At 43.6% G+C, this 15340-nt stretch overlaps 1 protein-coding gene and 1 non-coding gene across 3 annotated transcripts in view; both read left to right on the forward strand.

Annotated features, from left to right (window-relative positions):
* Positions 1 to 14895, forward strand: part of LOC126106308 (proteoglycan 4-like) — a 452483-nt gene extending 437588 nt beyond the window's left edge. For both annotated transcript variants that reach the window (XM_049912527.1, XM_049912528.1), the window contains one exon: positions 14454 to 14895. In XM_049912527.1, the coding sequence (XP_049768484.1) occupies positions 14454 to 14503 (50 nt within the window). In that variant the 3' untranslated portion in view covers positions 14504 to 14895. The remainder of the gene's footprint in view (positions 1 to 14453) is intronic.
* On the forward strand, positions 5495 to 5569 carry Trnas-uga (transfer RNA serine (anticodon UGA)). Its single transcript has one exon. It is a non-coding gene; the product is annotated as a tRNA-Ser (tRNA).
* Positions 14896 to 15340: the final 445 nt, after the last annotated feature.

Below are 15340 nucleotides of genomic sequence, written 5' to 3' on the forward strand. Positions count from 1 at the left end.
GCAGCTCGACAGCTCAACATGCACCCCATGTCCGCCTGGCGTGTGTTGCGTCGACGTTTACACGTGAAACCGTACAAAAGTCAGCCACTGCAAGCTCTTCGTGAAGGCGACAAACAACAATGTGTCGAGTTCTGTAATTTCGTTCTTGGCAAGATGGAGGCTGACAGTTTTCTTCCACGCTTAGTGTTTAGTGACGAGGCAACATTCCATTTAAGTCCGGCCGGAGTGGCCGTGCGGTTCTAGGCGCTAGAGTCTGGAACCGCGCGACCGCTACGGTCGCAGGTTCGAATGCTGTTTCGGGGCATGGATGCGTGTGATGTGATTAGGTTAGTGAGGGTTAGGTAGTTCTAAGTTCTAGGGGACTGATGATCTCAGAAGTTCCCAAGTCCCGTAGTGCTCAGAGCCATTTGAAACATTCCATTTAACTGGAAACCTACACTATGATAATGTGAGAGTAGGGAGTACGCACAACCACGTGAATTTGTATAACGAGAAAGGGACTCACCACAATTAATGTGCTGTGTGCAGTTTCATAGTAAAAGCTGTATGGTCCGTTTTTATTTACCAACAACACTGTTACAGGAAGCACATGTCTCCATATCCTTGAGAACCTTCTTTACCCACAGTTGGAGACTGATTCGAACGACTTCATTTACCAACACGATGTGGCACCGCCACACTGGTATCTGGGAGTGCGAGAATTTTTAAATCAAAGGATTACTGAACGATGGATCGTGCACACTGCACCAGATCATTCAGCCTGACATTAATGGCCTCCAAGGTCACCGGACCTGACTGTATGCAATTAACTGTGAGAGAGGCTTATAAAAGGCTCTGTTTTGTGCCTCCATTACCATTAACAATAAATGAACTGAGACATCGCATAACAGCAGCTGTGGAAGCTGTAACTCGAGACATGCTAGCTGCAGTGTGTGAACAATTTGAATCCCGTATTGACATATGCTGTGCATCTCAAGGGAGGCATATTAAACACCCATAAAAAGGTATGAAAAACTCATTTTGAGTTTCACATTCATCAGAAAAACAAAATTCATTGTATATATTTATTAGTTTGAGAAATATAGACGTGCCAACTCGGATGATTCTTTTCGATACACCCTGCACTTTCGAATATGTGTATAAAAGCAGCTTATTCCTCCGAAAGAAAGGGAATAAAAACACAAATTTCATCCATGCATTCAAGAGAAGCATATATTCCCGTTGTCCTGTTTATGATAGGCGCTTTCAATGACACTTAACAATTCCGTATGAAATCTAATAATTTGCCCATTCTTACGCTTCACTCGACTTTCTAATTCTCGGAATTTTTTGTAAAGATAGTTGCTTTGCTTTAGAAGCGTATGTTTTGAAGACTCTAGCCGTTTGTGGCCCAGGTGTAGCAACAATTGTGCAGTTAGCTTTTTCTGTGTTGGGAAACAGTTTTATTGCTTTTGAAGGTTTATTGTCACGTTTGTCTCGTTTTCCCTTGAGCTATAATTGTGGTGATTTATTTGGTACCTTAAATACTGTAGGTATTGCATTCCATACTAGTTTCCTACGTTCCACATTTAGTGACTTGATTGGAAGTGTGGTGAATTAACTACATGTAATTGAGTAGATAGATTACGTCGTTCTGCAAAAGATCAGTTCTGCTGTTTACTGGCTTTTATTTGTTCTTTAAAGAAAACAGTATTATTCGGTAGACTTCTGTAGGTTTCAAGAGAATCGTAAATAAACTGTCATGTAATGTACCGTTTCATACTTTTGAGTCTGCTTACAAAACTAAAGAAAGACAAATGTGGTGTCTTCTTGACGTTGCTGCAATCCCGTTCGTAAAAAAAAGAAAAGAAAAGAAAAATACATTCTAAAAAACAATATGAACAAATACGATTCGTTTGCGCTTTCGCAAGATTCCGCTAGTGTCAACAACATAGAAAAAAATTAAGTTGATGGCGTAGAGCCACTGTTATGCAATACTTTTTGAAAGAGTAAACCACCATTTGAGTGTGTATGATTATATTTATCTTTTGTACTATCCAGATTTCGGTTTTGTAGCGTTATCAAGTACAGTACTAAAAGTTGCTAGATCATTATTAAGTCATGTCTGTTAAGGCAGTCCAAAGCAGGTAACCTGTCACTTGATGGACGCTTGGCGCGCTGCTGTTGCAGTGTCACGACTGTGCTGGTAGACTTTGTAAATACTGTGAACGAGTTTCGTGATAGAAGTGTACACGTGAACAGCAGAGATAATACTTGTCAGAGATAAAACTTAACTATCGAACTGTATGTCATAGATAAAATTTATCTATCGATTCTGTACAGCTGTTGTCCATAGGTCACTAAGTCTGCTTTTCTGTTAAAATTATCCCTGCTGTTGTTGTAATTTAATGGCTTCTCTACATACGTCCGCAGCTCGCGGTCTCAATTTAATGGCTTCTCTACATACGTCCGCAGCTCGCGGTCTCGCGGTAGCGTTCTCGGTTCCCGAGCACGGGGTCGCGGATTCGATTCCGGCGGGGTCAGGGGTTTTCACCTGCCACGAGATGACTGGGTGTTGTTGTGTCGTCTTCATCATCATTCACGCCCATTACGGTCGGGGGAAGGCAGTGGCAAAGCACCTCCACTAGAACCTTGTCTAGTACGGCGGTGCAGGTCTCGCGCATCATTCCCCTACGCTCTGTCAAGGAGTATGGGACTTCATCATCATCATCTCTATATACTCGTGCATAATATTTATTGACTGACCCTTACATTTTCTCTAGTCGGCCAAGACTTTTGTGTTCCTTTATCCAAGTGTTTACGCTTCTCTCGGTAGTTCCAAAGTAGATTACACTACACGTACGCGGAATCTCATAAATCCAGTATGCCGACGGAGGAGAGATAAACATTTTTTTTTTTTTCTGAAGAGCAGTAAGGTGTTTCGTTTCTGTAAAATCTTCCCGATCTGTTGGTTATCTCTATCTGGATGTACAGGGTGTTCAGTAACTAACTATATGCAGTTCATAACTTGCCGTATTAAAGTCATGCCGGAAGTGGTCCCCTTGAACTTGAAGAGACAGTTGCACACGTTTCTGCATGTTTTTGAAAACGTGCGGCACATGGGGAGTGATGTGACGTGTCAGTGAGGCTTGAAGTCCTCGTACGGTGTGTGGCTGCCGTCATGGGCGTTTCGCCTCAACATACCCCAGAGAAAGAAGTAATCCGGTGGGACCAAGACTGGGTGAACGCGGAGGTCAGAGTCCTCGAGAGATGATGCGGTCACTGAAGATGTCTAAAAAGATCATCGCCTTGTGGGCGGTATGTGCAGTCGCCCCATCCTGTTGGAATCAGGCATTCTCAATTTCGTCCTCACTCAGTTCACCTAGGAAGGCCTCCAGAATGCAGGTGCAGTACCGTTCTGCATTTATGGTGTCCTGAAAGAAGATGGGCCCAATGACGCGTTTACGGGTCACGAGGCACCAAACACCAACCTTTTGATGGTGCAGTGGGCACACCTTAAATTCATGCGGATTCTCCGTAGTCGACACACGACTGTTCCGGCTATTCACGTAACCGGAGAGGTGAAACCATCCCTCCTCCGTGAAAAACGTTGTGTCAAGAGTCCCCTCACCATTGTCCTGCAGGAAGGACAGAAACCAGCCGCCAAAGTTCACAGGCGCCTGGTGATCGGTGTCTCTCGGTTCATGCACGACCGACGTTTTGTACGGATAAATGGACAGTGACTTCTGGAGAATGTCGTGAGCGGGACCCACGGACACGTGGGCCTGCTGAGCTAGTCGTCTAACCGATTTCTTTGGGCTCTCCAGCCTCATGTCTGGCACCTCCGCCACCTGGCCTGCCTGGTTATGGAGCATTGTGAACCTTCCGGCCTTTCGAAACCTGGTAATGAGGTTCCGTACAGCATTGCGGTTAGACATCTTCAGCCCTGCAAACTTTGCTGAAAAATGCAGCTGCTAGTGCTGAGGTAAACTACCAAGGAGACTGCCTACACTACGCTTGTCCATCTTCTTTTAGAGTACTGCTGTGCGGTGTGGGATCCTTACAAAATAGGGCTGCGGAGTACATCGAAAAAGTTCAAAGAAAGGCAGCACGTTTTGTATTATCGCGAAATATGGGAGAGAGTGTCACAGAAATGATACAGGCTTTGGGCTGGAAATCATTAAAAGAAATGCGCTTTTCGTTGCGACGGAATCCTCTCACGAAATTTCAATCACCAGCTTTCTCCTCCGAATGCAATAATAGTTTGTTGAGACCGACCTACATAGGGAGGAACGATCACCACGATAAAATAAGGGAAATCAGAGCTCGTACGGAAAGATATAGGTGTTCATTCTTCTCGCGTGCTATACGAGATTGGAATAATAGAGAATTGTGAAGGTGGTTCGATGAACCCTCTGCCAGGCAATTGAATGTGATTTGCAGTGTATCCATGTAGATGAAACTTGTCTCCATTTCGGAACACGTACTCCACAAGAAAAACTCTTTGGTAAATCTTCAGCATGATGACCTGGCTCACAATGATGTCACACAAGAAGTTGGTCTCCAGTCAAACCGGACCTGCGAAAAAATACAAATACCTGGTCAAATATGGTTCAGATATGTAAACAATGGTAAACGTTGTATTAATAATTGACAATCATATCAGTCATTACTTAGCACATCACAAAGTGGCACTGCATTGCTACTTTTTGAACACCCGGTATATATAAAGGGTAATAATTAAACTTGGGCTACTTGAGAGAGCCCCATAGAGAAACGAGAGGTCGTAGGACAATGTAAGTTTGTGGTAACATTTGTAACGACATGCAGATGGAGGAAACAAATTTTAATTCCCACGGGAGAGCTTAACATTTGTTAATAACGTACCATGTTTGCGTTCCAGTTTGCAAATGTTGCTCAGTGTGACCACCATCAGCACCCACGACGGCGTGGGACCGCACCAGGGGAAGCATTTCACAACTGTTCGCAGTACTTGTCCAACGGTGGACCATCGAATGTCCAGCTGCCGTGACACAGCGTTGTCAGCGGTGGCAACAGTAACTTCTGTAACAATTTGTGGCGCAGTTCTCCGTCGGCCTCCCCGAGGAGCGATTCCCATGTCGCCAGTTACTTCGAACCCACGAATCGTGTTCTTTAACCGCCGGTGCTGCGGTAAGAGCGCCTCTCCGTGTTCCTTTAATGCCGTGATACGAAGAACAGCAGCACTGTTTCCGTCGTTTTGATAAAACAGTTTTGCGAGTAAAGCCCAGCTCAGCCTGTCCAGACCCACGTCGACTGTCCACATCTGCAATGCACACTGAGGCCTGTGTTTCAGCCCTACGTCGCCGTACCAGTAGCGGCGCCTAGCGACAAGTCATGGCACTAACAAGAGTAACAACGCAAATCCTGCAGCGCACAGTCTTGACATCATTCCTATAAAGCTGGGTAACAATACGATGAAGGTAGGAGACGAGGTACTGGCAGAAGTAAAGCTGTGAGTACCGGGCGTGAGTCGTGCTTCGGTAGCTCAGTTGGTAGAGCACTTGCCCGTGAAAGGCAAAGGTCCCGAGTTCGAGTCTCGGTCGGGCACACAGTTTTAATCTGCCAGGAAGTTTCAATACGATGAATAGTTTACCATCTACACTGGCTCAAGTAGCGAAAGCTCGATTACAAACTTACAGTATATCAGTAGTAATAACAAAGCTGTAGAACCGTCGTGTCTGCCTCTGTTTGAATACGCTAATCTACAAAACTACTAGACGAATTTTGACGGAGGTCTTTACAGGTAACTTGAGAGTAGCTTGGGAAAACATGCAAGCTTTGTTTCGTCGATATGGGACCACGGAAAAAAATGGTAATTCAAAGTTTTACGAGTCTGCTCAGCTCAAGTAGTTCCAATGTTTACCTTAGAGACGGTGTGGTACACCAAAGAACCAATAGATGGCGCTGTCAGATTTTTACCCCCACCTGAGAGATGGAAGTATTTTCGAAAGTTCATTTAGTAATAGAATTAAGCTCTAGAACGTACCTTTGATTGGCTAGGATATACCGACACACTGATATCGCATTGCGTGTTTAAATATATGAAGAGGTTGCGTTCCTTCTTTCGGTAGGTTCCATTCATATATCAATTCTTGACTAAGAAAAACGAGGTTATTGACATGGTGACCCTGTAAGCGTTCCGTTTTTACCGATTGTGGTGTGGAACCCTAAAAAGCAACGGTATGCCAAGTCCCTTCGCTAACGTGCATTGCGAAGCATGGGCGGGTAGTTACTTTTTTGTTTAAATAAAAGAGAAACTGTTGCTCCATCGTTGTGTTTTACCTTTGCCCTTCGACCTGTTGTTGTTTGTTCGTTTCGTGGACCTCGACCATATAACCCGGAAGATTCACGAGCAGCTAAAGCACCCACTCATGGAAGCCCTCATTGTCTGAGTACAACTCAACTTGCTGCCTGTGGCCAACACTGATAATTTGCCAACTATCTGTAGTCAGAAGACGACCAATTGCAGGGACCTGGTAGACGAGGTAAAAGAAGTGCGCAAACAGAAATCTTTACGTGTTGTCCCTGTGTAAATGTCGGACACAAGCTTTGCCTCAAATTGTAAGCTGAAGAACCTCTAGGAGCCAAGACCGTGTCCTTCGGTTTCTTGGCAAATGTAAAAGGCATTTGTGCTAAATATATCATGATTAGTTGGTCCGATTCTTGGAGAACATAATGAACTTAGCGATAACGTGTTCAAACCGTTATCGGTATACCAAAACTGTGAGCCAATAGTCAATAATTACTGTGGAACTTGTGTGGCCTATGTAGCTGAATGGTTAGGGCCACTGCCTTTGGTCTGGAACGACCTGGGTTCGATTCCCACTATTACTTGAGGTAAGGTAGGGAGATCTTGAATGGGGTCCACTCAACCTCATCAGGCCAGAATAACGAAGCAGCGGCATCATCGGTATTCATCTGCTGACAATAACAGCCGCAGGGATTGACGTCACGCTAACACGCCCCACTATCGTAGATAGGTCCTCGTACTGTCTTGTAGGCAGCAGTCGACCAATTGGAACGGGCCTAAGGTGTAATCCACGAGTGGTGTCTACATTATGTTTGCTGTGGAACTCTCGACTTCATACAGCTCGGATGCTGGAACGCAATACACCAGACATCACAGTTGTGGAGAAAAAGAAAGGGCGCATCATTGACATTGCCATTCCAGGTAGCAGAGTGCACGAGAAACATCTTGACAAACAAGTCAGGTACGAGGACTTGAATATCGAAATACAGCGACAGTGAAAGCGGTCGTAGCGGTTCTCGACAAGGTGGGAGGACTGCCAAGAGATCTTAGTGGGTCCCCAGAAAGCATGTGCACTGATAAAATACTCGTACCAACTCCAAAAAGTCACTTCACTGGGGTCTCCACGAATTATCTACCGATACGTTACGCAGTCCTAGATGCTTGAGGAGTGTCCGACTGATGATAAAATACGAAATTCAGCACAGTGATCTCATTTGCTGTGTTTACTTGTAATAATAATATAAATGTTCGTTTATACGAAATCGTAACTCTCCAAACGTTCTTCACCGATTGCTTCGAAATTTTGAGACAACGTTGCATTCGACTACGCGCGTTTTTTATAGATCTGTTTTTAATATATATATACCAAATACATAAGTAAATATGTAGTACATAAAGCGGAAACGTTATTGCCAAAAATCTCGTTAAGTTCTTTTCCGCAATACCCTAACCGAACAGCGGGTTGTTTCCCGGTACAATCAAAATAATTGTTAAAGCGGAATTTTACGTGCCCATTCGTTACAGCGGTCCCAAGTTAGTCCAGTGCGATATTCGTTTTATCGACTTGTAGTAACAGGGATGGCAAGAGACGAAGAATAGCAGGTACTCGAGCAGCGACTGACCAGCGCTGGCTCGCGCTGACTGCTACCGCCAAGCATGCTGAGCAGCTGCTGGATTGCTGGTTATTCCTTGTCTTCTGCTGTTAATATGCCACGAATAACGGAGTAGAGTAATTCGGGACCGCTCTATCGAACGGGCACGCAAAATTCCGATTTCGAAAGGAATTTGTTAGAGATAGGAAACAAACCAACGCGATCTGTTGACACTGGGCGTCCTGTGAACTACGCGACGAGCAGTAATCGTTTGGCCTGTCTCCAGTTACACAATGTGAACACGAAAGTGCAAATATCTGCCGAAACCCGAAAGAGAGTGCACCTGATGACTCTTAGGAGAGGCGCCCGGTGTAAATGTACTGTATTTACAAAATTTATGGTACTGAAATGGTGATACGAAACGGGAGAGTTGTATTTATGGCTTATCGACTTGTGATTAGAATACTGCTACACAATCGGAATTTGCGATAACAATAAATACGGGTAAAAACCGTCAGTGTCAGAGAGAATGGGGGAAGACGAGATGGACAGTGGGGTGGGAGGAAATGAATATAGAAAGTGGAAAGGAGGAGGTAGAGAGAGAAGGGGAAGAGAAGATGGACACAGAAAAGGGGGACGAGGAGGTGATGGACAGCACGAGGGGGAGGGGAAGTTCAGGAGAACATGGAGAGAGAGGGGAAAGGGCGGCAGATGGGCCTCTGCAAGGGGTGAGGAGAAGTTGGGCATCGAGAGGGAGAGGATGGAGGATGAGATGGGCAGAGAGAGAGAGAGAGAGAGAGGGAGGGAGGGGGGGAGTGATGGACAGAGAAAGGGGGAAGGAACAGGAGATGGGCAAAGAGATGGGGGAGGAGAAGGACAGAGACAGGAGGGGGGAGGAGATGATTAGAACGTATATCCAATTACCATACATGCTAGAAATGCGTGCTGTCTCTTTTCTTTCTTTTGCGTTTGGCTAGACTGAACCACAGCGCCGCTGGTAATAGCCGATAACAACAATAAAATAATACCCAACGCTGTCGTCATCGTATTCGTCGTGATCATTATCAGCTTCCAAGGAATTACACCAAGAACAGATTTCGTTCGAGGCCTTTGCCTTCCGAATACGAATGTAGGTTTAACAGGAAACGAATACAAAAAGTCAAATGAACCTGGAATCACGTTTTATGCAGCCTATGGTTCTAGCTTGAGACACCATCTATTGGAACGAACAAACGTCATGGGATGTAGACAGGAACGTCGTTGTGGATGACGACTTAAAAAAAATAGTCCTTAATTCATCTTCGAAACCATTCCATGTGTGTAAGACGTCGACGTGAGTGTAGTAGGGTGAGCTAACCAGACACCAAGTCTAGCACGGAGAACGGAACCCTGCGGTAGGTATTAATAGAGGAGGACGGATCTATTTTGAGGCCTGTCACTTGCACCCGCTGTTTCCACAGAGAAGACGCGGAGAATTTTTATACTAGAGAGCTCGTAGCAACGCCTCTGTTTGCGTAAGTATCACAGGATGCAGTATGTTTCCGTCAATATTTAGTATCTATGTGCGATCTGCCGTCATCAGGGAAGATCAACGAGCGGAGCAGATCTACATTTACAGCTTTTTTAGGTTTAGAGAGAGCTTTCGACAACGTAGCAAGGATAAAATACGAGGAGGGAAAAGTTATTTGAAACGTGTACAGAAACCAGACTGCAGTGCTGAGAGTCTTGGAATGTGAAAGCAAGTCGGTAGAAGGGGCTGAGACAGAGTTGTAGGGTATCCACGATGTCGCTCAATCTCTACGCCGAGCAAGCGTTAAAGGGAACTGAGAAGTAGTCATGAAGGGGTTCGAAACTTCGAGGAGGAGATACTGAAACTTCGACCTTTTGCCGATGACATTGTAGTCCTGTCAGAGACGACAATGAATTGGAAGATGTTGTCTTGAAAAGGAGCTAAAGGATGAACATCAACCGAAGTCAAACAAGGGTAACAGAATGTAGTCGAATTAAAGCAAGTGATGTTGAGGCAATTAATTTAGGAAAGGACACACTGAAAGTATTGATGAGTTTCGTTATTTGTGTTGCAAAGTAAATGACACTGGCCGAAGTAGAGAGAAAAGAAAATTCAGAGTGGTAATACCAAGGAAATAAATCTGAAGAGCAGAAATTCTTCAACATCAAAAAGTGAAGCTACATGTTACGAAGTCATTGCTGAAGGTTTGCGTGAAGTGTAATTTTGTAACTTTTGGACTGACATCATGTCTCTTCTGATTGGGTGTGCCAACGAGGGATGTTTCCCACCACAGGCAAAACGACCCAAAAAACACCAACGACTGCGAGCGGTTGCTACTTGAGCTGCAGCAGACACAAGCCTCCCGCAGAGTGGGAACGGACAGAGGTTACAAGCACGATCGATGGCGCGGATAGGCACTTGTCGACATTTCTGTGAAACACTAGGCCACGCCTGGTATATGAGCACACGTTTCCATCCAGGGATGTGCGTTTTGTCGTAATTTATAATGTTTTACAGTCTAAATCTCTACTGTGAAAATCACTCTGTGAAGTGCATGGCAAGGGGTACTACCAAGTACGCCAGTTGATTAGGGCTTCTGCCCTTTTCTTCCGTATGTAGCGCTCCGCTTCAGTGATTGCGTAAATACGTCTGTGCGCCCTAGGATTTGTCCAATCTTCGCTTTGCAGTCCCTATGGGAGCGAAACGTAAGGAATTAAAAGATATTCTTAGATTCCTCACTGAACTTTTTAAGTATGGTTCCACGGCTTAGTTGGCGCCTTTCTTAAAGTTTCTGCCAGTGCAGATTTTTCAGATCTTCCAGGAGACAAACAAACCTCGGACCAGTTGAGCAGTGTTATATGCTGGGTCGCACGAGCATACTCTCCTTTGCACACGGAATGCGTTTTCCCAATATTCTGCCAATGAAGCGAAGTCGGCCACCTGCCTTACCTGCTATTAGGCGTGTGTGATCATTCCCTTTCATACATCTACCCTGAAGCCTCTAACAATACCACCACTTGCAAAGTAGGTTAGAAATCAGATTAATAATGTTGCTCACGCAGCATATGTTCGCTTTATCGGGCAACAACAAAGTTATTGACTGTGGATGGTATCGTCAGAATGGAAATAATGAAGCCACTGTAAAAAAGTCATTAATTTTGGCACTTAGCTTGAATGGATTCCCACGTAGATTTCGTCGAAGTTGTTATGGCCCATCTTGTTGATTCTAGGGTGATTCCACTTTGACTGCTAGAAGGTCCAGATCTGTATTTTAGCAATATTTGAAGACCTAACAAATGCATTTTTCAGGAAATTCTTAATGATCAAATAATCCCAGATCAGAACAATGGTATGATAATTTTGAATTGGTGTTCACGATCCACATTTTTATTAAACTTCTTGTAAATTCACATATACTTCTTCTTAATTGTCACATCATCAAGAAAACTGTTTTGTATCAATCTTCATATATTTAATTTCCACTTTAACCAAACACAAGACTTGACTGTTCTTTTACAAAGCGAAATAACAACTTCTGCAACGTGAAACAAAGACTGCTCTGTGCGCATTCGCGCCAAAACGGTTACAAGTAAGTCAAAGACTATGACAGTCTTATAGAAATGAATACACACAAGAACCATATCACTATAATATATCGGTACATCGGAGTACCTATACATTAATAAAACCAAATGTGAATACTGTCACAAAAATACGTCTGTTACTTAGCACAAAAGTAGTACGATATTACTGGTATCGAGAACTGGGGTTGGAGTGCCGTAATTGTCACGTAAATAAAGAACCATTACAAGAGCAATGAAACTGGTATACGCATGCGCATTCAAATACAGATATATTTAAACTGGCAGAATTCGGCGCTGCTGTCGGCAACGCCTGTATAAGACAACAATTTGTCTGGCGCAGTTGTTAGATCGGTTACTGCTGCTACAATGTGGCAGGTTATCAAGATTTGAGTGAGTTAGAACGTGGTGTTATAGTGAGGTTGAGTGGTGCTATAGTCGGCGCAATCAGCGACGAGACGCAGCATCTCCGAGGTAGCGATGAAGTGGGGATTTTCCCGTACGACCATTACACGAGTGTGCCGTGAATATCAGGAATCCGGTAAAATATCAAATCTCCGATATTGCTGAGGCCGAAAAAGATTCTGCAAGAACGGGACCAACGCCGACTGAACAGAATCTTTTAACGTGACAGGAGTGCAACCCTTCCTCCTCCAATTGGTGCAGATTTCAATGTTGGGCCATCAACAAGCGTCAGCGTGTGAATCACTCAACGTAACATCATTGATATGGGCTTTCGAAACCGAAGGTCTACTCTTACCCTTGGTGACTGCACGTCACAAAGCGTTACGCCTCGCCTGGGCCCGTCAACACCGACATTGGACTGTTGATAACTGGAAACATGGTGACTGGTTGGACAAGTCTCGTTTGAAATTGTATTGAGCGGTTGTATGGAGACAACCTCATGAATCCATGGACCCTATATGTTTACAGGGGACTGTTGAAGCTGGTGGGACACGTGCAGTTGAAGTGATATGGGACCCCTCATATGTCTACATACGACTCTGACAGGTGACATCCTGTCTGATCACTTACATCCATTCATGTCCACTATGCATTCCGACGGACTGGGGGATATCCAGCAGGACTATGCGACACCCCACACGTTCAGAATTACTACAGAGTGGCTCCAGGAACACTCTTCTGTGTATAAACACTTCCTCTTGAGCATATCTGGGATGTCATGCAACATTGTGTACATAAGAGTTCTCCACTCCCTCGTTCTCTTACTGACCTATGGACAGCCCTGCAGGGTTGATTGTGTCATCCCCTCCAGCACTTCTTCATACATTATTCGAGGCCATGCCATTTCTTGTTGCGGCACTTCTGCGCACTTGGGAGGGGGGGGGGCTACATGATACTAGGTAGGTGTACCACTTTCTTTGACTCTTCGGTGTACTAATTGTTATGTCCAGGGGTTTGTATGAGTTGACCAATTCCAATAACTATGGCTCATTGATGTTGGTGTTATAGGAAACTACGCGTTTTCGTTTTGTAATGTGGACTGTTCACATTTCTGAACATTTACAGCGAGTTAACAATCTTAGAAACAAACTGATGTCCAACAAAGAACTGACCAAATATTTGTGCGGCATTTTTCAGATAGTACTTCATTACAGATAGTGCAGCAGCTGCAAGAAGTCTCATGTTGCTATTAATATTGTGTGCAAGGTCATTAACATGCAAAATGAACAGCAAGGATCCCAGTATATATCGTTGGGGCTATTCTACTTCCGTCGACGACGGTGCATCGTTTGATACCCCGTATGATTGTACTTTCATTGATAGGTGTCGTTTTGCTAGTGTGTCAAGTTTTTTAGGAAGTTAAGATGGTCTTCATCTCTCTGCCCTTGGTCCATGTCTTGTGAGAAAACCACTAGCTTGGTTTCCACGACTAATGTTTCCGCAGTCCATTCCAGGTACCTTGTTTCAGTCCTGCTAACTATATGCTGGAAGATTCTACAGCTCACGATTGTCATAGGTATTGGACGGCAGTTTTGCGAATGACTTCTGCCACTCATCGTGTAAATGGGTGTGACCTGTGGTTTCTTCCTACTATTGGGCATGGTTTTTAATCAGGTCAAAAAGTAGCCGTGATAACACTGCAAGAAACTTTAAGATTTTTTGAGTATGATGCAATTTGTCAGTCTTGCAGAATGTGTTTATCAATAAATATAAATTGTTAAAATCAGGTTATTCTTTTTGAAGCACCCTTTGTACCTTCTGAAGCATTAGTACCATCTTTAAAGACTTGAACAAAAAAGGTTAACTGTTGGGAAACAAATCAGTTCTGAGGTTTTCTCAAGTAAATGTATGGCACTGTGTTAATGATTTAGCATGCAACAGAACACTTCAATCGAGAATGTTGTATTGCTTCCTGATAAGCCATCCTGAATATGAACAATACGTTGTACTTTGAAGATACATAATAGATCCAGAATGAGTGGTGGTGGACAGGGGAGCAGAAGCTTTGGAGGTGTTGGTTTGCTGCATGGGACTGTACATCAAAATTCCTTACCCACAGTACAAATAGTGTGCACTGACATCAGGGAAGGAGAGCGAGAGGAGGAGGTAACTCAACAGAACTGGATCATTCATGAAGAACAGGCACACAGGGTTGCTAGCAGCTGACTGTGTTGGTAGAGGCAGCTGTTGGTTTCGTAGTTGCTATCCACTAATCTTAGTCCTCAAACTTAAACGAACTATTTTAGTGCTGTTGGCAGCATTATTAATCCCTCTGTTGAATCTCCAATTATGTTCTAATTTTTTCTCTCTCCTTTCAACTCACCTGTACCACCATTTTTAAAATTCTCGGTACGAGGAAGATATGCCTAAACATTGCCATTGCATTTTGTGATTATATTTATTCCTTTCATAGGATAACTGAACCTGTTGTACATCTGGTAGTCTAGATAAAGTACTTCTATTCTGTTAGTACCTGCACAGCTGTTTTATGAATGTTCTTATGACTCAATTAATACTATTTTTTTCTTTTCCAGATAAAATCACTTTCATGTCAAAACTGGGACTGAAGAGGCGTCATCTATAAATTCTCTACTTGCGGATGAATTTGAAGAAGAATGAGGACAAGAGGAGCAACAGTGCTGGCTGCTATAGTGTTCCAAAAACACCAAACCCTGACCGAAGAACACATGCGTGATGTGCTTCATTCAAACTGTATAGTGGAACTAAAATAAAAACACTGTGCTGTTGCGTCTTGAATTGCCAGAGCGATAGATGGGCACGTGCCATAATATAGGCAGTGGCTGAATGTGTTCGTGGAAAGTAGTGTTTTTAGTTTCATTATTACACATTCCACGCCACATGTTTCTAACCAGAGTGCTATAGTGATTGGTTCTCCAGTGTTGACTGAAAGGTTTTGTCGTTCCTTACACGGACACACACACACACACACACACACACACACACACACACACACACCGCATATAGGAGAGTCTAAGTGTTTTACCATTTATAAGTATACAATAAGAAGAGAAGTTTCTGGAGGTGCCTTATTTTGTCACACTTGGTGACACTTTTTAATTTCTTTGAAACATTAAATGTATCTCTATGTGTGTCTTTGTGTAGCTGACTGTAAAAGACGAAGGGTATCACACTTTTGTTATTTATTGATATGTTTCCCTTTATATGTATGTTGTATGTTTGTGTTTACCTCTATATATATGCATGCATGACACAAGTCTAGTACTTAAGCAGATTTTAGTAAGAGTTTAATGTAAGTGAAAAGGTTTCTAGCCAAAACAGTTTATAGTCTTACAGAGAATTGGGTTCAGTTTATCTACTATTTGATGTGCTTGCACAGTTCCAGTATTTCCAGGAATATTACAGTTTCAGTTGTGCCTGAAAATAACTACATACAGAAACT

The sequence above is a fragment of the Schistocerca cancellata genome, chromosome 10 (genome assembly GCF_023864275.1).
Source record: "Schistocerca cancellata isolate TAMUIC-IGC-003103 chromosome 10, iqSchCanc2.1, whole genome shotgun sequence".
Taxonomy (NCBI): Eukaryota; Metazoa; Arthropoda; class Insecta; order Orthoptera; family Acrididae; genus Schistocerca; species Schistocerca cancellata.